This window comes from Spea bombifrons, chromosome 3 (genome assembly GCF_027358695.1).
Source record: "Spea bombifrons isolate aSpeBom1 chromosome 3, aSpeBom1.2.pri, whole genome shotgun sequence".
In the NCBI taxonomy this organism is placed as follows: domain Eukaryota; kingdom Metazoa; phylum Chordata; class Amphibia; order Anura; family Pelobatidae; genus Spea; species Spea bombifrons.
The window spans coordinates 30817910-30841383 of NC_071089.1; the positions used below are offsets into that span (position 1 = coordinate 30817910).

Below are 23474 nucleotides of genomic sequence, written 5' to 3' on the forward strand. Positions count from 1 at the left end.
CCTGTTGTCCAGTAAGAAGATTATTATTAGCCTAGATAAAAAAACAATAGCATACTCCTCAAAATTTCAGGTGTCCAAAGAAGGACAACTTTGTTGGTCATGTGGTAAGATAAGGGTGGGGCATGGTTAGATGCCGCATGGCTCGGCACAGTTAGAGTTCAGGCCCTGGGCATGGAAAATAGGAGATCAGTGATAACTTGCTCATTATTTTCCACACTGTGTCACCATTATTAAATATCACATGCTGGAACAGCCCTTAAAGGGAGTGGAGGAGAGGTACGATAGGGGGCTTTCTGCATTCATATACCTGACTGCAGGATGAGGATGCTATCTAAATGAAATGTTGAGGAACCAAAATCATATTGGCACCAAACAAAATGATGCATTCATTGTAACTGCATTGTGGAGCATCTGGTCATGGTCATACTGAACATCAATTTCATGAATAACCCTGACAAAGTTTTATATATAAAACAGACTGTTCTTTTTAGTCAGTTATAAAAAGCTGTAAGACTATTGTTTTTTTCATGCGTGTGCACATTGACCCTTAGTCTCTTTTTTTCAATCTATTAGTGGTGACAGCCTGTATATATCCATGAACAGCAGTTAAGTCCTTTGGTTCCTCCTCACAAGGACACCATCCAGAAGACAGAATGTCTGCCTATAAAGCTAAGTACCCTCTAGTTAATTAACTCTGATTTAATTTGTGAATACAGAAATTAAATAAAATGACATAACATCGTCTTTGCCAGAGCATCCTGATGTATTTTATTTACTCCTTCCCTTTTATTTTTCTTCAAGTTGTTAGTGATACTAATACCATACCTGTAAACTCTGGTGGGTCAATGTGCCACAGAAGATGACAAGGACTAATATTTCTGTGATATATTTTCTTATGATGATGGAATGCGTCAGATACCTAACGGGGTCTGGAACTGAATCTCCACCCATGTGAATTGTTGGCGTGCAGATTAATAAGTAAACTTCCTCCTTTGCATTTTTATTACCTAAAATAATTTATTGTCATTTGCAAACATGGAAAGACTGCTTTCTGTGGGAAAAAAATTAAGCCATGTGCTGTAAAAAAAAAAAATAGAAGGAAAGGATCCATATGGTGTTTCAGACATACTAAAGAGAGAGAATCTATATTGATTACCACCAGGGAGATTTAATAATTTTTGAAAAAGGCAGTAAAAATACATTGGAACATAGCCTAGCAAACTTTTTGTTGGCTGTTCCATTGGTAGCTTTTTATGTAAGACATGAATTAAGACAGACTTTAGGAATGGAAAGTGATAGCAACATAAGAGAATGGATCACCCAGAGAAGGCACTGATCCTAGGAATCTGAGACACTTTGCAGGTTTGAGGTATCATTTCCAACTAATACATTTACAAACAGAGCCCAGCTGGTAAGCATTACTACAAAAAGAATACTTGGACGCTCATTTCTTTTGGTTTCTTTAGCTCGCTGTTGAGAGGAGCAGCTGGAGGACATTTCCCTTTCTTCATATTTGGCTCTGGAAAGGCCCTGCTGAAGAAAGTGCTGCTTGACCTTCTCTTGCTGTTCAGTTCACTCCATATACAGTTACAATGCCACCAGTATTCTTTTGCAAGATCTGTAATGAGTTTATCCGGTGGGATGCCTCATTTTACAGTGGAGTGATTGTCTGCGCCGCTAACCAAATAATTATGGATTTTAATATAAGAAGAACTTAGTGGTGAAATGTGGTTACCACCAAACCAAAGGAATAGTTGGAACATTTATATATTTATATACATATATATACAATTCTTAGCTGTGAGTGTGACAGTTTGCGAAGACAGATCAGCCAGTATTTGGGAAAACATTCTACGAGAAAGTTGTGTTGTCGGTTAAGTTCATATAAACTGTAGCCTATTTTGTGGAATAATAAGAAAAAACAAGAATATTAAATAAAAACACTCCACACGAAGACACCTAAATGATAAATGTTTGGGACCATGTACCTGTGTGCTAGATAAGTTGCACCCCGTTATCAATTAGGATCCTAATGGCAGTATATTTAAGTTTCCCTGATGGCCTTTGCACCCTGTCTGGCAACATCTTTGTTCTTTCCCATATTACAGTTACTCAGTGCTCCTCATCCCAGCTGTAGCATGTACTATTACACACCTAACAAAGTGGCCCAAATGTCCACAAAATAGTACACAAAATGTTGTCCTCGGTCAGCAACACTAACACCAGCAAGAGGCCAAGGAGGGTCTATCTGGGATATTTCATAAATCTACTTTTGGCTGATCATAAATGCAACAATTAGGTATACACGGTAACGACTAGAATAAAATATATTTTAAACATTAGCAATGAATATTTAAATAAAAAAATACAATCACATAAAAAATAATTATACAGACCCCAGTGATGTCACCATGACATCACAACAGGTACTGGGCAGTAACAAGAGTAAAAGACAGCTAAATGATGCTCTTAGCTCTTGTAAATGATGGCCCTCTAACTAGAAATATAAAATAACACCCCCGCCCTAAACAACTGTATAGTATGCAAGGGCGTATTTCTGGGAATGGTATTTCTAATTCTGTATATTGTTACAGACATGCTATGCTTGAAAGTGTAGGTAGAATATAAATGCCCCTTATATTTGTAATCTTATATCAGATTAGGGCTGTATCAAATATTGATCATCATATTATATGACTGAATTTTAAGAATTAAAAACAAATTTGGTCTGGCGTTTATCTTTGTTAAGTCCTCTAGCACATGTTGAGCCTATATAATGTAGCAGTGATCATATAGTAATGTATGAAGGGTGTGATGGCCTTATTTGACGAACAGACCCTTTCACATAACAACAATTAATGATATGGGTTTGTTAGAAAATGTGGTCTGGCTCTTTACAACTGTAGACAATAAACTGACTAGACAATGTCATCCGATCTTTCTAAACACATACTTGGCAAACGTTATTGACAATCTGATAGTACGTTCAATTGAGCCACCCAAACAGATATTAAAATATTTTTTTTCCATACAACCTCTCGAGCGCCTGATCTATGACCTACTTCCAAGGGGCATTCCTGGAATTCTTTCCCTACCCTTGAGATGAGTAGGATATTTATCAGAGTCAAGCTACAGATGGCTGGGAAGCTGAAGCCTTCACTTCCCAGGGAAGGTTTGGCATTTAAAAAAAAAATCTTTCAGTTAGCCCTTAGGGCTAACAGCCACTTTCCACACCCCATATGGGGGGGCCTTTGATTGAGATCCAAAAAAACAAAGAATGAGCCGTGCACGGTAGTGTAATAAGTGAATCCATGCAGTGCCGTGGCTCTCTGTACTGTTTTTAGAGGCCTCTAGCAATGAACATTAGCTTAGTTCTGCTTCCTGCTATCCCCAAACCAGTGCTGGTGCCCCAGTGAAATGGTAGCTTGAATGGTAAAAGCTAGGATAATATTAAAAAAATAAAGCATCAAAATGAGCAAAGCATGAAATTGGTATCCTTTGAGGCTAATAGAATACTTCTGTGAATTACGCATTAAACCTTGATACTTCCTTTATCAAAATATCCACAAAAAGAAGTACTTATTCCAGAAAGGGCCATTTTGTGTACATACAGGGAGTGTAAAATTGGGGAAATTAATGGAAATTATGTTAAAGGACAGGCTTGTTGAACAGCTGTTACGTGGGTTTCAAGATCAAAAACAACACAGGTTTACTTCAGGAAGATCTTGCCAAACAAATCTTACTGATTTTTTTGATTGGGTGACTAAAGTAATTGATCAAGGTGGTGCGGTAGACATTGCGTATCTGGATTTCAGTAAGGCTTCTGACACTGTCCCACATAGAAGATTTATAAATAAACGGCAATCTCTGGGTTTAGATCCCAATGTTGTTGAATGGATTAAGGAGTGGCTGAGTGACAGAAAACAGAGTGTTGTAGTCAATGGCGTATATTCAGAACAAGGTTACCAGTGTGGTACCTGCAGGGATCTTATTTGGACCCGTTCTCTTTAATATTTTATCAGTGATATTGCAGAAGATCTTGATGGAAAGGTATTTCTTCTTGCTGATGACACAAAAAAATTGCAACAGGGTTGATGTTCCTGGAGGGAGAAGCCAAATGGTAAACTGGAAAAATGGTCAGAGCCAGGGCCGGCCCAAGGCAAAATGCCACCTGGGGCGAATTTTAAAATGCCGCCCCCCCCCTTATCTACCCTTCCTCTCCCCCCGTCCCTGCCCCCCCTTGTACTTACCTTTCAGCAGTCCTGCGGTGAGTCTCCCTGTTCGTTCTCGGTGCCGGCTTGTAATGCTGGGCACCGGAAATCGGCACTCAACATTACAAGCCGGCACCGAGACCGAACAGGGAGACTCGCCGCGGAGCTTTAAAAAAAAAAAAAAAAAGGGCTTGGGGCGGCAAAGTGCCGCCCCTTCAAAAGTGCCGCCTGGAGCCGTTGCCCCACTCGGCTCCATTGTCGGGCCGGCCCTGGTCAGAGCTGTTGCAACCGGTATTTAATGTGGATAAATGCAAAGTAATGCACCTGGAGCATAAAAACCCAAGGGCAGAGTATAGAATATTTGATACTGTCCTAACCTCAACGTGTGAGGAAAGGGATTTAGGGGTGATTATTTCGGAGGATTTAAAGTTAGGTAGACAATGCAGTAGAGCAGCAGGTAATGCTAGCAGAATGCTTGGTTGTATAGCGAGAGGTATTAGCAGTAGAAAGAGGGAAGAGCTCATGCCGCTGTACAGATCACTGGTGAGACCTCACTTGGAGTATTGTGTACAGTACAGGAGACCATATCTCCAGAAGGATATAGATATGTTAGAGAAAGTTCAGAGAAGGGCTACTAAAATGGTTTATGGATTACAAGATAAACCTTACCAGGACAGATTAAAGGATCTTAACCTATATAGCCTGGAAGAAAGACGTGACAGACGGGGGATATGATAGAAACATTTAAATACTTAAAGGGTATCAACACGATAAAGGAAGAAATTTTATGTAAAAGGAGAAATACTACCACAACAAGAAGACATAGGTTTAAGCTAGAGGGGCAAAGGTTTAAAGGTAACATCACGAAATATTACCTTACGGAAAGGGCAGTGGATGCATGGGATAGCCTCCCAGCAGAAGTGGTAGATGTTAATACAGTGAAGACATTTATGCAAGCATGGGATAGGCATAAGGCTAAGCTAGATATAGGATAAGGCCAGGTACTAAGGAAAGTATTCAGAGGTTGGGCAGACTGGATGGGGCGAATGGTTCTTATCTGCCAACATTTTCTATGTTTCTATGTAATAACGGAGACCACTTTGTGTACAACAAAATACTATATTTAAATTATATTAGATCATTTAGGTTTTGTTTTTTAATCAAACATTGAACATGACGTTCTTAATTATCATGTAAGATCACTCAGCATTTCAGACCTTTCCAACATTTATAAGCGGCTATCTCATAAAAACACAGAAGCTTTTAAGAAGCCTTTTCAGTTTCTATGGCAATAGCCTATCAGTGTTTGCTTTGTGTCACATGACAGGTGAAGTCTTTCCGGCAAAAAATACAAACAAGGCAACGCTTGAGTTGAGTAGTTTGATCAAAGAATTACTTCTGGGAAGAGTCCGGGCATTCAAAAATACTAAGAATGATGTTTCCAGTGATGCCTTTACTTATGACACTCATTTAATGTGAATTTCTTGAGGAAATATAAAAGTTAAGTGTTGATTTTTAGCTATGTAGTGGATCTTGATTGTTTAAACAGTGCCTGCTTGTCTTGGGAAGGTTAGAAACAGATGTGAATGGAGCCTGACTACCAGCACTGTACCGGATGCAACTACTGTTTGATGTTGGATTCTCATTAACATCAATCTAAGAATTGACATTGATATTTTTCACCTAAATGTAAGCAGTGTTGCCTCCTAACACTATCCTTTTGAAAATTATTTTAAAGAATTTTATGCATAAAAAAATCACAAAAAAATTTGGCAACTTTTTCATAGATAATTTACACATATGTACCGTATATGTCCTATTTTGAGTGTATTTATTTCATATTGTTAGTAAGGGTAAGGTCATACCATCCAAACCACTTGTGCACGATGGAAAATGCGTCATGCTTCTGATGAAGTTTCCCAGAACATCGCAAAGGACATTGTAGCAAGGTTAACAAATTACAGTCCTCTTCCTAGACCAAGGGTAGAATTTTTTTCTATGTCAGAACATTGTGTTTTATACAGACCATCCTATCTGTAAAAACACAATGATTAATTTGAGTAACATAACTCCCAGTTCTAACAAAACTTAAAAAAAAAAACCAGTATAAATAACTTTAATACTATAGATCATCTAAGAGAGATAAAAATCAATGGTAGTGAGGGGTGTTCCTTGGTGGTCCACGGTCATGTTATGCTGCAAGAAATCTATTCAAGTGGGATTTACCGCATGACTGCCAAAAACAGAAGACATGGAAAGCTAGAACTAAACAAAATCCTGCATTTAATTTAGTATCTTACCCAGGCCAGAAAATTTACAATGGAGAATTTTCATGGAAATAACTGTTGTAGTATTTTTCTGCCTCATTAAAATCTAACATCGCCTGTACTGATAATATTATTAAACAACTTTAATATAGTGTAGACACATGCGTGTCTTTTTTTTATTTTTTTTTACCTTACTTAAGTAGATTTTTTGGATTCTAGTTTCATAATGAAAATGAATAAAGCAACAGAAAATCATGATCATCCACAGAAATGTTTATTGGTCCGTCAGGCAGCAGACCTTTGTTGGATTTATTATATAACAGATATGGCATACTCTCAAGAGTCCAGCTTTTCACCGACCAGACCTAGTTTTAAGTACTGTCCCTCTGTCCTGGGTAGCTACCTAACTGCTTTTGCGGGCAGTGGGGGATGATCATCTTATTTCCCATGACTGGCCCAGGAGGCTGCAGCCTGTGCTGTTGCACATGACCACCTTGTGATGCCCTCCATCACGAGGTGGCTCTTTGGGAAAGTTTAAATAGTGGCTGTGCTTCAGCCCCACCCACTTCCACAAGCAGCCCTGCCCACTTCTAGTGCCAGCCCCTCCCTGCCTCTAGCCCCACCTCTAATAAAGATGTCCGCATTTGGAAACCTGAAGGATTGGGGGTAAAGTAAAGCACAGCTACTCAAACTAAGTGCCTGAAGTCCAAAAGACAGATACAGAATTACGACAAATGTGACATGTTTAACCCCTTCACAACGGGTGAAGGAAAACCTGTCGTCCAAGGGGTTAACAGTCAGGGTCCTTTTAAACGCAATAAGATTTGACTGTAACCATTTACAACATTTTGATCAAGGATAGTTTAGAACATGACCCTAAGATAGAATACATCTGTTGATGAAGACAGGTCACTGTTTATGTCACCTCTTCTAATCTCTATCTTGCGATAGGTCTGTACTAATGTCCAGCAATAATACATTTTATTCCTCTAGTGTTTACAGCAGGTTTCACTTACGAGGCTGGTCTGTCAGAACGAATGCCAGTTTTACCTTCTGTCTAATGTTCCCTTAAAGATTGTATGCTCGTGTGAGCAAAGTCCCCCCCTTACCTTCTGTTTCTGTAAGTGAAAATTGTTATGCTATGAATTATTTGTTATGTCCTGTTTACTCATTCCACAGCGCTGTGGAATATGATAATGCTTTATAAATCAATAAATAATAATAATAAAGTTTTAATGAATCTAAGTAGTTTTCTCACAGAAAATGTTATGAATGTGATCAGAAGTAAAGGGTAATATCCTAGATAGCATCACCAATGACGAATGCATATTAAAGTATTTTGTAAGTAATTTAATATGCTTTCATTATATGTTAAGAATGCATTAGCTTGTTAAAGTGATGTAGCATACTGCACATGCACATTAACAAGCTATCTTGTTCTTATAAATAATGTGTGGTCTAAGTCTTTATCTGTGCCAAAAACAATAGTGCTATACACGCATCTCAGCTTTAGTTTTCTTGTTTCAGTTTAGTATCACTACTACTAACTTGATATCACGGATCATATGAGCATACCTTCCATTGGTCACCACCTGAAAACTCCAAGTCGCGGGATGGGCATTCTGACACGCCCACTACCTGCCCATTTACCCTTAAACAGCAACATCGGGGATGTCAAGGGGGTCTTTGAACACAAAGAATTAGGTCAATTAAGCAATCAAATAGGCAACCCATTTACTTAGCCTAACTCCAGTTCTCTGAAGCCATGTCCCACACCAATAATTCTTATGGCACTAAGGATTTTTGGACCAAACTTAGGATACACCGTCAGAGTCTCAGAATGCCTCTTTCATCAGTGCCTGCTTATATTGGAGTCTCACGCTGTAACTCGTACTTATTAAAATCACTGCCTCAGCATTTGAATACAAGAAATGTGATCAGTTCAGGCTTACAAACTGATCAATTTGAAGGTCCTTTACCCAGCAGATGTTCTGGTCTCCTTAGAAAAGAGGGACAGATGGATTTGGGTCCAAAAAAGGGAAAGTCTTTCCTAAACAGGAGCATATTTAAGTGCGAGTGTTAAGCTTTGAATTACACTGGACATGTTACGCAGTTTACAATATGCTCTTTTCACAACTCAATTTAATTAAGAAACTGGAGAGCCCAAACTTTCTACTTCCTGCGGCTCTCTGACATTGTTTTTTTGTGTGTAGTAACATTCCTTTGGCTTCTAATCCACAATAATTTGCAACAGGAAGCTTGGTTTCCTCAGTTAAGCTTTGTATGTATGTTTACAAAGGTTACAGAGCATTAGGAGAGGGTAAGGAAGATCAGCAGCTGTACAAGCTGGCAGTAGACCCTGACTTTTCGGTCTACTGTCTTTAAAGGGATAGTCTACTACCCCCAGCAGCATCACCAACAATGCATACATATTAAGGTGGTCCGGTATTCTCCCCTAATGATATCATAGTGACATCACGGTGGTCCCGTATTTCTTTAGTTAAAAAGAATAGGAATATAGCTATGTTTCATTTCCATGTCTGCATTAGCCAGTGCCAAATTTGTCAACCTCTTGAAATGGTAAAATAAATTGTGATATATATATATATATATATATATATATATATATATATATAATTATATATATATATATAGAGAGAGAGAGAGAGAGAGAGTTAATCATTGTGAGAAAGTATTTTTTTATCCCATCCTCCTCATCATTATAATTTATTTCCGCATTCAGACTTTATATTTCCAGGGATCGAGGTAGCAAGACAAGAAGACTCGCTTCAGTTATGAGTTTTGTTTTTACTTAAAGGTATACATTTTACAATGTTAAAATTGTTCAAATAAGGTGCAGTACAAAATACCTTGACATTTTGGTAATTAAATTTATTTTGCAAAACTTCAAACATTTATGTTACATAAAAGTGATATTATATAGCATTTAGCATGCTGACTTGCCAGTTATTACAGCTCTAGACCTACGTTAAACCTAACTTTCTAAAATAACACGTACAAATTGCATATGATGCTAAAAGTTGTAGAGCCAGGGTGTTCCTCTTTAAACTCGTTCCTTATTACCGGTAATACACGTTTGCACCTGTTAGTAATGACGGGGTTAACAGTTACGCTGTGAACTTTCATAGCAACGTCCATCTTTGCATTTATTTTACATACGCCAGGTGCAAAAGACCTATGCAAACGTCAAAAATATCTAATCCCGCTATGAATACTGTAAGGAAATTCTATAGCCCTCCATACCGAAGAGAAGAAGAAAGAGATAACCTATGTGATTTTTGTATAAAGAAAAACAGAACCATGAACCAAAACCAGGAGGACAATTGAAAGTAGGAGTCACACCCACACGCTGAATGCGCCCAGCTGCTGTTTCTTCAAAGGTTTTGTCTGGCACCCGGTGCTACGTTAAGGAGTCATCTCTGCGGAAAACAACATTTGACCTAAAATAACCTGAAATCAGAATACTACTAATAATAAAAGTATTGCCAAAAACTGCCGATATGTTCTCAATTACTTCTTTTTAGCACTTTGATGGTGCTTCCCCATTAAAATTGACACCCCATGTGACCCAGTATTGTTACCCAGGTTACGGGTTTGGGAAGGGTGGTAGCCACTGTACTGCAAAATGAGGGGTAGATAGCCCTTTTGGGGGATCTGGGCCCCAATGATGTGCCACTACTCAATGGATCAGCTGATCTCCGCAACTGGCCCATTTGTGCTATGGTGAGTCAGAACTATTCAGACCAGGGCTGGACTGAGGATCAGCCCTGGTGTTTTAAGGCCAACAGCCAATAAATGACAAACATGCGGCAATCAGCTAGATATAAACAGCCGCATGCTACACTCTTAGACTCTTGCGACTGCGTGTATGCAGGTCTTGAAGATGTATAAATATTAATCAACAAGATATTTTAAAGAATAGCTTTGACTAAAACTATGGACACATATAATGAATGATTGAAACCAAAGTTTTTGGCTTATTATATGGCCAGGTACTAGTCGTACCATTTTTCTGGAACAAAAGGTTCCAACGCTGAGCTGTCAAATTCACAATTAGAACGCTTGCAATATTGTCCATATTTACATCATGAAGGACCAACCCTGCTTAGCTTCTTCTGCATCATTAAGTAATAGGAGTAATATAAGTATGAGTTATGCTGCACCACCTCTGACCATGTTGCAGCTGAACCTTTCCAGGATACATATACATTGAACAGTCCAATTCCCCTGCAAACTCTTAGGTTAATACACCATTTATGTTGATGAATGAACAGCCTGAAGTTACATTTCAACAAGAAAATAAATGTGTGACTTCTGTTAATCTGTAGTTGTAGAACACCCTATAGCGATACTTTAGAAATAGATGTTCGGTAATCTACCCATCAAGGGTAGAAAATAGTTTGTACGGTTCCCCACTGATCACTAATCCCTCACTTGGGGATGGAAAAACGTCCGTGTCCAACCACTTTAGGAAGCAGGTTGTGATGGAGCATACTGAATGTTCTGAGCCAGCAGACCTGATGTCTCTGAGAAGGGTGTGGGTAGGCAGGGAGGAGGCATGAGCTCCAGGAGCAGGGAAAGCAAGCGAAGCTGCAGTATAGGACACGCCAGGAGATGAGTGAGCAGTTTTTCATCCTTTGCAGGCATTTGGGAAGGATGCTTATTCTGGAATCTGCTGGGTACCACACCAAAATCACTCCCAGAAGGAAAAAATACAGCGCAGTATTATTTCTCTTATTTTTACTCAAATGTTTTTGCTACCAAATGGCATAAATAGTTAATTTCTCTTCCTGTGCAAACAGTAAAAACATAAAATCTTAGTCTGCACAGTAAATGCTTCTTTACCTAATGCAAATATATTCAGAATCAATAAGTTACAACCCTCCAGGGATGGCTTTTTCGTTAACGGAAAATAAAAAAGAAAGACATTTATAAGTGAGTCCATCAGGCCATTAGGACAAGTTTATGCCATCATGATACTGATAAATATAAAATGATTTTGAAATGTTTAAGCAACATTTGCGGTTATCTTTTTTTTGTATATTAATATTCTCTTGGTGCAGAAAATAGCACCTCCGATGTCACAAGCATGTGCTAAAACGCAGCTATATCGTGACCCCCACGTGCTGCAACCTTGAGGGTGGGGAGGAAATACATGATCTCAGAAGGAGACACGACCAACACAATGCTGCAGCACTGCATCTGCTGGCTGGGCACGATAACTAAACAGCATTCAATTCAAGGTTCTCAAGGATCTGCTCCTGCTGTCTGTGCTGGGTCTATCTCTGAGCCTCATTTCTTTAATGGATTGTCATCTCCTAAATGCCACAGAGATCAGGACAATCCAATTAAGGTTTTTTTTTATGACTGCAGATCTTGTGATTGCGCATTTCTCAATATTAGATCCAGTAGAGATAGACACCACCGCCCTCCCCATCATCCGCTCTGCTCCTATCCATAATAGTAATAAAAATAATAGGAAACAAAAATTTCTGGAATGCACAATATCCAAACAACTCTGAATTAATGTTATTCTGATTTGTCTTCTAGCATTTTAGTTCAAAGCTGCCAGCTCCCCCATGCAATGTTTAGAATAACTGGGACCTTCTGATAGGCACAAGAGGGAGGCAGAAACAAACTTTGATAAGGTGCATTTCTTACAATTAAAACAAATGATAACCAGACAGCTCCCATAGCAAGCTGGACACACACCTGCCTCCCATCCATTCCAGTTACTGGATGCTTCTTTGTCCACATAACAAATTAATAATGGATTTAATTACACTTCTTACACTATATGACAATGATCATGCTCAGTTTTCTAGATATTACACTAAAGCACATATTCTACAGCTAACATAATATAATCTAATAGTTAAGTGTGGGAAAGATCTACATTCCCAATGCATAACATTGCATTTCTTTTTCAGTAATAATTAACTCTGTAAATGCTTAAGTGCATTCCTATGGAACCTGGCACAATATCACACCAGTATTGTGCAAGGGGGCACAAAAGAAGAGTGAATCGTGAATCTGCCACCTTGGAAAGTGCCAAGGAAGCATAGTTAGACTATAAAGACCCCAACATTGTGTTGCCCCAGTAATAAGAATTTAAAGCCCCACACCCTTACCCACTACCCACCACACACTTGAGTATTTGGAAGTAGGGGCATCTTACCTTTGCATCACCTGCTCCATCCTCATCCACCTCCACTTCTCCTGGTACTTCTCTCTCCTGTTCATTCTGCAGCTCAACCTGTTCTTCAGTGATCTTCTCTGCGACCTCCTCCTTAGAAGTTCCAGCTCCCATGCTGATTGTAAGCTTTTGTGTATCGATGTAAAGAACAAGTGATAAATTGAACACACACCTATGGATGATCTGCAAGTATGCTCTGCTACAGATCTGGTTATATATTGCCCATGGACAAGAGAGGTCCAAGAAACCTTTGCCTCCCAAGAGAAGTTGCAAGAAGCGAATGGCTAGAAGGCAGCTTTGAGCAAACTAACTTACACGCTGTTTTTTTTGTCCAAGATGAGCCTCTCCTTGTATTGCTCTCTTTACTGCCCCCCTCCCATTCTCCATCACATGAGTCTGGGATCTGACACGCCTTGCAGTATCACAACACGCAGGGAAAATGCCGTGGGGACAGTGGGGACCAAGAGAGGAGCAGATCTGTCACATAACCCCCAATAGACATGGACCTCCAAGAGGGTATTGGGGTACAGATCATGTGCACATAGAATTCAAGGTTAGAATCAGGGAGGTAGATTTTATCATCAAACTCCTTAAAGGGACAATATGCTATGCATTTATAAGTAACTGATAAAAGGAGCTCAGGTTTTCTATGTAATGTGATGCTTTGTTTTACTTTACAGATGGGGTGGTAGATAAGTGGAATGCTATCCCAGCAGAAGTGGTAGAGGCTAAAACAGAGGGGATTTAAACATGCATGGGATAAGCATAAGGTTATCCTATATATAAAATGATACTAAGCACTGACTAAGGTCTTTACATTAGGGAAAAGGTGCAGGCTAGATGTGCCAAATGGTTTGTATCTGCCTTCAAATTCTATGTTTCTATGTACTTGAGAGTTGAAGTTTAAACATTAAAGCTTCGTTAAAGGGACGGACTTGCCCCGATAAGCCAATAAGCAAATTGTATGGGGGATCCTGCTGATCACAGGTTACTTGAAATGAGCATTGTGTTAATTCATATTGATGTTTAAAGTAAAGACGTATTTTAGTGACCTTGAACTTATAAGTCTGCATCTGTCCGGTGCTGGGATCTTCCATTTCCCTCTTACTAATCACTTTTCCTATCCTTACAGGGGGATGGTGGGATTGGAAAGCAGTATATTGATTTGTGTACATAGTCTTTCCATCTATTTTCGGGCTAAGCAGCAGCTAGCTTGGACAAGCTTAAGAGGGACAATGCTAAGTGAGTATATAACAATAATTTGAAAAGAAGATTTATGTGAACTTGGACCCAGGGGTCTTTGACGTCGCCATGATTCCTATCTGACATACTGACTTGTCTTGGTGACTTTTTGAAGAGAGCACTTTAATCGAAATGATAGCTGCGTGGTCCCTTAACATTTTCATGGTGTCCCCTTGCAAATGTATGGGGATTCTGCAGATTAAATACGTTTAAACAAATAACACTTACTGAACAGATATGGTACAGCATAACTCCTATCGCTATATACTGAGCCAGACATTGACAGTAGTGCAGCACTCTGCCCCTGAAGCAGCCTGCCTGTCACACCTCTCCCCCTGAACCAGCCTGCCAGTGCCACGTCTGTCCCTTAAGCAGCCTGGCTGTGTCACTTCTGTCCTTTTATCAGTCTGCCTGTGCCACCTCTGCCACCTAAACTGCCTGGCTATCCCATTTCTGTACCTAAACACTTATGTATTCATTCACTCCCTCACTCATTAATTTACTCATTCATTCATCCTCCAGCACCCCCTTACCTTACTTGCATATTTGATTGGCCCGGGGGACCTTACATGGGCCCACATCTTACCGAAACTTTATTTTCCTGCCCGCGGGAGCACTTTCCTGCCACTGATTGGCATTAATAAAATATGTAGGTGTAAGGATTTTAGTGTTGGAATGCAGCAAAGTCTCTGATTTTCCGGTTGTAGAGGTCCAAGCAGGTTGCCACCTTTCAGTAATGGATGAAGCAGGTCGAGTTGATTATGAAATGGAAGGGTTAGTCTATTCAGATTGGGTTTTGAGATGGGATTACGGTTCCTTGCCTGGTCACAAATTTTGGGGTCAGCACCAAAAGAGATCAGGGTGAACTACCTTAATGCTTTAGTAGCACATTAACCTCTTCTTTTTCTGGGTCTCAATGTCGACTTTTGTTTTTGTGGGTCTGGGAAATGGGGAAGGGTGCTCCATAACAGAATTAAATTTTTTATTATAATTTTTGTCTTCTATTGGGTGTGATTATTTTATCAGGCCTATTTTTTTCTGTTTCGCATAGTTCTTGTTATGTTTGTACCTTGTACAGTTATTATGTAATATGTATTCAGCTATTACTTGTATATGCAAAATGATTGAAAGATCTTAACAATAGATTTATTTAAAAAAATAAATTAAGTGTATGGTTTGTATAGATCAACACTCCACGTGTGTAATATATATACAGTATATAAATTATATAATATATAATAATATAATATTACATATAATAATAATAATAATATATATATATAATAATATAATATTACAGACTATACTACAGACCTTCCCCCAGGTTATGAATTTTATTTTTAAAGGGACAGTTATATAAGTTCCTTTTTAGGGATTTATGAAAAACAAACTGAGTTTGTTACACTAAGCCCTATTTCAGTGACATCAAGATGCTTTATTTTTCCTGCTTTGACTCCCAGCATCATGATGTCATCAGGCTCTCTTACATCTGCAGAATGAGAAAAGCGGCCATCTCTTCCTAAATCAAGTGCGATAGCCATTCATACAAACTGCATACCACTTTCATATGCCATGAATTGGAAGCATTCCTACTAGGATCAGTACCATGAGAACAAATTGGAAATTAAAAATCACGTGTGTATGCATCCAGTGACTGGATAACATAGCCCCACATTAAAAGGTTAATATTGTGTTAAGGCTATTAAGGCAAGTGGACTCTCTCTATTGGATTAGATTGGCTACATGGGCAGTGATTATGGTAACTAGAAGGTTTAAAGGGAACACATTCTCCTGGTGAGCTCAACGGCTAGTCTAGGCTTGATCAGGGCCAAGTCAACATATAGTAGGGTGCTGCTGTGTTTACATAACCAAGTATACACGATGCCTCAGCGTCGCAGAATCCCTCGCATGTCTTTTTTGCAATGTCATTAGCCCTACTGGAGACGCAGATCATTTGTGGGAATCTGTTGTACTGAGTGAACTTGGGAATCTTGCGAAATTGGCAAGCAGAAGAATACGGCAGAAACAAAGTAGGATGAAGCCAGTAGGATTTGTTTGTAAATGGTATATTGTCTTTGATATTGTGAGTCTTTTGATCTTTCTAAACATGTGAAATCATTATCCTAGCGCTATAAGGATTGTGTGTCTCCCCTTATACCTTGTTGCACTTCAGTTACATCTCTGTTATGTCCTTGTTACCAAACCTCTGTCTATTCCCAATTTAACCAAGCGCGTGTTCGTCTTTCACAGGCTTCATCATAGTATTAAACCATCCATTTTCTTATCAAGGAAGTATTTTTTTGTTATTATGTGTGCTATATGGATTTTAAAAAATGACCTCTAAACAAAGGTGTATGGGCACCCCTTATTTCCCCTAAATACATCCTATTTCCAGCACTAAGTACAGCTTACTTGTCACATTATTTGTGTCTTCTTCTTGTCAGTTATTCTACAACACAAAATAGACTAATGATCCTTAAATTGTGTGTCCTTAAGTCTTCATTGCGGGGAAAACATGAGACAGCACTCAAGTTGCTTGAAACCTTTCAGTCCAAAACAACCAATGTAAAATGGATAATGGTATGTTAGTAAACTGATCTGATTTATTAATCAAATTCATCCATAATTTAATCTAAATAGAACTGAATCTAAGTAGATTTATTTTAATTATTTTATGTCATTTTCCAAACATTAAATCGGAAAATCATCGCAAACAAAAGGCCTTCTCTAAAGTTAATATTTACTGTGAACAAATTATATAATTGAATGCAGTCACAGGACCTGGTATAGATAAGGGACGGCCAGTGTATGGGCTGCTTTTATATTAGAAGTATCTCTGTCAGTACTTTTACTCTATAGTTTACATGTGCTTCTGGCTGGCATCAAAGTGGCAGGTACTGTTGAAAAACGAGGTTCGGAGGTTGACTCTGAGGACATTATGTCAGCTACGGGGTTGCTTGTTTTTAGTTCACAATGCATTTGTAGGAAAATCATTCTTTTTTTCTTAAATAAAAGGGAGCATGCAGTTTTAACTGACTGGCGGCGAGCATATCACATGCCATATAATGGCTGGAATGTCCCTTTAATAAAATGCATTTAAAATGATCTGGATAAGACGTGGTTAACTTGTGTTATTTCATTAATCCTTATTCTTCAAAGATTTGGCATTTGGGAAAGAAAGAACAAAATGCACATATTGGGCACATCACTATCACAAGAAGGTTTGCATGTTACAATGTTGCAGAAGACCAGGGATGTAATGACACAAAAGTTTTGTTGTCACTACATATGGTCAAGGATAGGATGTACCCGTGAGAAAACAATTATAACAATGTATAAGCATAAAGAAACAGAAACACATTTTCCTCTGTGATGGCTTCTCCTAAAATTGACCGGAGTTACTGTATTATAAAAATAATATATACCTACTCTGAAGGGTAAGACAACTGAGAAGAGACAACACTTAAGTGGCAGGTCCTCCAGTGAATCCCGGTTCAGGAGAGTCTCAAATTTCTGCAACTTTTGCCGTCAGCATCAGACTTGTCTCACCAACATGGACGGTCTAGAACCATCTGATGTGTAAATGAGAGTCCATCCATGGCCCTCCTTGCTCACTGTGCCAGAGGAATACCTGACACACCTCGCTGGAGAAGCCCAGAAGTGTCCTGCAGGTTTCATAATTGCTTATTGTCACACCATACTGTTAGTCTGCTATTCAGATTTAATAAAATTTTATTAAACAATTTAAAGTTGTGTTTTTTATGGCCCAATCTGTGAGTGACATCCAACTTGGAATTATATTGACAAGAGTGCTTCAGTGCTTTTGTCACTAATTCTTGATTTCTGGAATAGTCTAGCAACTAGGCAGGTCACTGAACTGGGGTCAATGACACTATATTACATCTACTTATAGAAATATTGAAACTATGTGGGAAGATAATCATGAGCATTAAAACACAAGAAAGAAGCAGAAAACATATGGAAACTGCATAATATGATTTTCACAATTTTTAGTGAAACTCTATTAGTGTCTTACCCTGGAGAAAGATGTTTCTAGTAGTTTAACAGTAGTGGCATGGAAAAAAACCTCAGTTTTAGGGATGTGGTTGTGAAGCATACTAGGCATGCAGTGCAACTCAGAAGGCCCTTATAATTAGGCACAGCAGGTAACATGGTAACTACTTAAGCGTTGAGAATTCATGTTGGCCAATTACAGTTTTTCACAATAAGAAGAAATGTAGACAGAAACTTTACCAAAGTCTAGCTTAAGCATCCTGGTGGGATTTGAAACATCATTTTGTCAGTGTAGGTGGCATCCATGCAACCCATGTTTACTTGAACAAGTATTGACGGTTCATGTGGTGCTAAAATACTATATTGGAGTTGTGGAATGTTATTAAAGTATTTATCGGTGATTGGTCACATTGTATAGCTAGTGATGCTGACCTTTTACATGGGTTATGGAACCGTCCCAAAGTTAAACAGTTCTGGACGGAATTTTATGGGATACATTGGGATCCATGCCATGGTAGCCATATACAGCCATCTTGGGCTTGGCTATGCCAACCACAACGGCAGGTACATTTATGGAAATCATCCTAGCAGCAGCCATGAAAGCTATTCTTCAATACTGGTTCAGGCTGAAACAGCCACCTGTAGAACTTTGGAAGCAAAATAGTTTTACGCCTTCCACATGGATTGGCTTGAGTGTAAGAAGCCCAAGGAACTAAATACTTGGATGTTTTTCTGGTGCTCTTATATTCGAACATTAACTGTAGAATTATGTCAACAAATTGTACCTCGTGGTATAGTTCTCAGCTTGTGTTTAGGAGAAACCAATTACAGTTCATACAGTAAACTAGGCATAACGGGGGGTGTCTGTCATGAGTGGGGATGGTGTTTGCAGTTGACATTAATTATTGTTTAAATTATCTAGAGTATCTCTTAAATAATGCATTTCTTTTTCCAAACACCATATTTTCCATGAATTTGAACTATTATAGAATACATTGGTCTGGCTGCAAATAATTCTATTACTAAATGTGTCTTATCCATAGTTTTTTCCTGGGAATACCCAATTGTCATGTGACACAAAACCATACGCTAACTGACTGTTGCCATAGAAAGTAAAACAAATTCAGTTTTTTTAATGCAATTAATAGTTTGTGGACTACACATTCATTTAGAAAAATGTCCACTGCATTATTTAGCTGAGCTCCACATCTTATGGCTTCCTGGCGCCACAGAAATACCTTCAACTTCTGTAAAGTTTTCTAAATATTTTGAATATACATTTTGTTTGTCTTAAGAAGTCCTAAAATAATTATTTCTCTTCATTGTATGTTATACTATCATGAATCTCAAGGTGAACGGGAGTCTCATGGTCAGTTCTAGGTATGATTAGGCTGCCTTATTAACCTAAACATTGTCCACAAGCACACTGCATATAACTAAGAACTAGGTTCTGAAACATTATTATTGTACAGACAAGGGATTTGGGGATCTTGCCGCCAAAAGCAAACTGCCATTTAGATGCTTGTCACGCAATGCCCTACACCCATTGAAATCATAGGACATTGTATCATAGTCATCTAGATAACAATTATTTCATCAAAATTCTACCCCTGCTACAGTGAAATGAATTAAAAGACTGAGCAATGACTAGAGATGGGCAAAAGGGTTATTTTTTCCCCTCAATGTGAAAAACTTTCACATTAATTCTCAGTAACTCCAACCGAACCTTTAGGTTTCTTTTTGTTTATGCAGAATTATCCACCGGAATCTAAACTTGTGATACAGAGGCAAAGCTGTTTGCTCCCAGTATTATTTATAGGCCTAGTTGACCTCAATATAATTAATAGCCTGTTGTCACACAGCTTTTCTTCACACTACCATCTGTGTGTGCTCAAGGACTCACCTTTGCCAATGAAGACATTAGCAATCATTAGCAATGGGCACTAGAAAGGCATCTTGTTTTGGTAGAACAGATTGGCTAAAAATGGCAAAAAATGTAATAATTAGAAAAACAACCAGGTGATCATGAATGTCTCCATGGATTGTGTACTTGGCTTTGTTTGCATAGGTCTCACTTGCCTACCAATGCCCACATTTTGAGATGCTTTTTTCTCACTTCAGGAGCCGGCACCAGGATCTCTTTACAGAAGAATTGTAAGAAAAAATGAAATTGTAGTACCTGTTATGTCTACATTCAAAACATAAACTCCCAAGTTCTTGTACAATATTTGATGTCAAACGTATTGAATGTCATGTGCAAAAGTTCCTGAGATATGAGATAAATTGGATAATACTTTCATTTGAAAACTCAATAAAATTTCATTTAATCAAGAAAAAAAAAGTCTATGTTAAATTTAAGCAGTCACCAACCTGCCACCACCCATACCGCCATGTCTATCTCTCGTTTCTGGACTGCAAATAATGTGCGTCACAATCAGATGATGATCATCTTCAATCTAACCCACTGTAAAACTGTTCTTTTCATATTCCTCAGCACTGTTACACAAGCTAAGTGAAAACTAACAACATTCAAATTGACAGTATATAAAGTGGAACGTTAACATATTGTTCGTGGTTCTGTCCTGTGCTCTGAGAATTGACGGTGTGTACGGTCCCTCTCTTGCTCGGTATGCTTGTGATTTGGTGAGCCAGTACTCCACTATCTGTATCATGCCAGCCTTGAATCCTGCTTAGACACCATCTTAAGCCTTGGCATACGTTGAACAAGTTAGTCAATGAATCAAAAGTCATGATTTTGCAACATACAAAGTTGTTTCTTCATTTTGGAAACACTGTGTGGGGTGTTCAGATTGTTTAGGCGACTGGGAATACCTGCATGTATGAGGATTTCTTTAGCTGTTTGTTTACTACATCAGCCATTTGATTATACATTTTTTGGATAGACATTATAGAAAAAAAGCAACAGAACAGAAAATAATAGTAATTCTTTCTTTTTATAAAAGGATAAAGAGTGCATATTATGTATGCTAATTGCATATTGGAGTTCATTTTACTACATGCAATGCCAAGACAACAACTGGCACACCACACATTCTTTCTCTTGCTTATCCTCTCCATCTCCCAGATGCCACTCACCCTAGGTTTACCACTGACACATCAACGCCATACGCTGACATGTTCACTCACACCAAATACTAACAAATATACGCACTCCTGCAAACACCATACACTTATTCATACACTCTAACACCATATGCTGAGATAGACACTCATGCCATACAGTAACACACACAATCCCATACTTTTACACATGCTAACACCACAGTGTTATACACATGTATATACACACACTATACAATAATATATACACACACAGTGACTATAACGCTGTACATATACATATATACTCACTGACTTTGACACAGCTGACAGGTCTAGGGGTAGCAGCCTGCCTAGGCCTAAAGCAGGGGGAAGATTACACTCTTGGGTGATTAGTAAGAAGGGACTCCAGAATGCATAAAAATATGATTTTGGGCACTAGACTGTTCCTTTAAGAGATACGGGCTACAGGACTGCCTTGGTGAATATGGTCCAAAATCAAGTCATGGTTTTGGATACATTACAATGATTTTGGAATCCTTGTATCATATCCTGATTTTTTTTCCAGCAGGAATCCTATGTTGACATTTTGGTTCTGTTTGGGACAACCCAGAAGGGTTGCATTTTAAGAACTAAGTATTTCCCTGCAAATCTGGTAAAAGGATGGAGACCTAAGCCTGTTCAGCACTGAGTGAAAGCCCAACATTGGGTAACCAAGTACTTTTTAGTGTTTGTATCTTACTCTTTGATCATTTTGTGTGAGGTTCAGGAACGTGCAGGCTGCACATGTAGTGTGCTAGCTTGAAATAGCTAACATTTTTGCATCCACTTGTAAGATGCTGAACATCTACCTCAATAATGTAGAAGTTGAATGTGATCAAGCTGCAAGGTAAAAGAATGTTCTTGGCAACTACTTAATTTGAAACCTTATGACTGCTCAAATTGTTTTAATGTGCTTATAGTAATTTTAATGTTTTATTGTAATTGTACGTAATTGCTCTTATAATTTGCAGTTAGGTTTGTTTTTGATGGAAAACATATTTCTGGCTGAAAGTGAAACATGTGCATACGTAAATGATTAACATTAGCAGTGAGAAAGAAAACAATAAACAGATGTAACTATTGGGATCTGAACTTCCTGAAAGCATTCATACACTGGATGGACTGTTTGATTTGTGTAACTATGGGTTAGTGATAGCTGTCATTATATATATATATATATATATATATATATATATATTTATAAGTGATAGAAGCTAATACAGTGAGGGAATTCAAACTTACATGAGCTAGGCATATGGCCATACTGAACCTAAGAAGATACCAACACTATTCTAAGCCCTTGTGTGGTAAATACTTTATTACTATACTCTGTGTGTTACTTGCTGATATTTTAGCTTTGTCTGTTTTGCTGCCTGCATTGACCTCATACCGTGATCTATTTATTCTATTGGCCTTTTCCTTCTGTGGATTCTCCTAGTACCACAGCCACCCACACCTTCCTGCATACGGGATCCCTCTCTCGGAACGTTACATTGATTAAGGCTGAGTCTCATATAGTCATGTGAAAAAGAAAGGACACCCTCTTTGAATTCTATGGTTTTACATATCAGGGCATAATAACAATTATCTATTCCTTATCAGGTCTAAAAATTAGGTAAATACAACCTCAGATGAATAACAACGCATTACATACTACACAGTGTCATGATTTATTGAACAAAAAAAAGCCAAAATGGAGAAGCCATGTGTGAAAAGTACAAGTGTGGACTAAGTACACCCTATGATTCAATAGTTTGTAAAACCACCTTTAGCAGCAATAACTTGAAGTCAGTGTTTTCTGTATTACTTTATCAGTATCTTACATCGTTGTGGAGGAATTTTGGTCCACTTTTCTTTATTACATTGCTTGAGGCATTTCAATTGGATTGAGGTCTGGACTTTGACTGGACCATTGCAATACCTTGATTCTTTTCTTTTTCAGCTATTCTGTTGTATATTTCATGATTTTCCTGTTGCATGATTCAATTTCAGCCAAGTTTTAGCTGTCGACAGATGGCCTTACATTTGACTCTAAAATACTTTGGTATACAAAGGAGTTGATGGTCGACTCAATTAATGTAAGGTTCCCAGGTCCTGTGGCTGTAAAACAAATCCAAAAGTCCAAATCATAACCCCTCCACCACTGTGCTTGACAGTTGGCGTGAGGTGTTTGTGCTGAAATGCTGTGTTTCCTTTTTGCCAAACTTGGTGCTGTGCATTTCCACTTTTGAATAATCTTTCACTGTAGAATGATGGACTTTAAATTGTTGGGAACTGGGCTTAGAACCCTATCCAGATTGATAAGCAGCAACAATTGCTTCTCTAAGATCATTGCTGATGTATTTTCTTCTTGGCATCACACACCTGAATGCTTCAGACCAGGAAACTGCTAAAACTTCGACTTTCATAGAGGTAATCACA

The 23474-nt window shown here is 38.4% G+C and overlaps 1 protein-coding gene across 1 annotated transcript in view; it reads right to left on the reverse strand.

Annotated features, from left to right (window-relative positions):
* The window catches only part of AKAP12 (A-kinase anchoring protein 12), a 63604-nt gene extending 50595 nt beyond the window's left edge, over positions 1 to 13009 (reverse strand). The window contains exon 1 of the mRNA XM_053460934.1: positions 12678 to 13009. Within this exon, the coding sequence (XP_053316909.1) occupies positions 12678 to 12809 (132 nt within the window). The 5' untranslated portion in view covers positions 12810 to 13009. The remainder of the gene's footprint in view (positions 1 to 12677) is intronic.
* Between the last annotated feature and the right edge of the window lie 10465 nt (positions 13010 to 23474).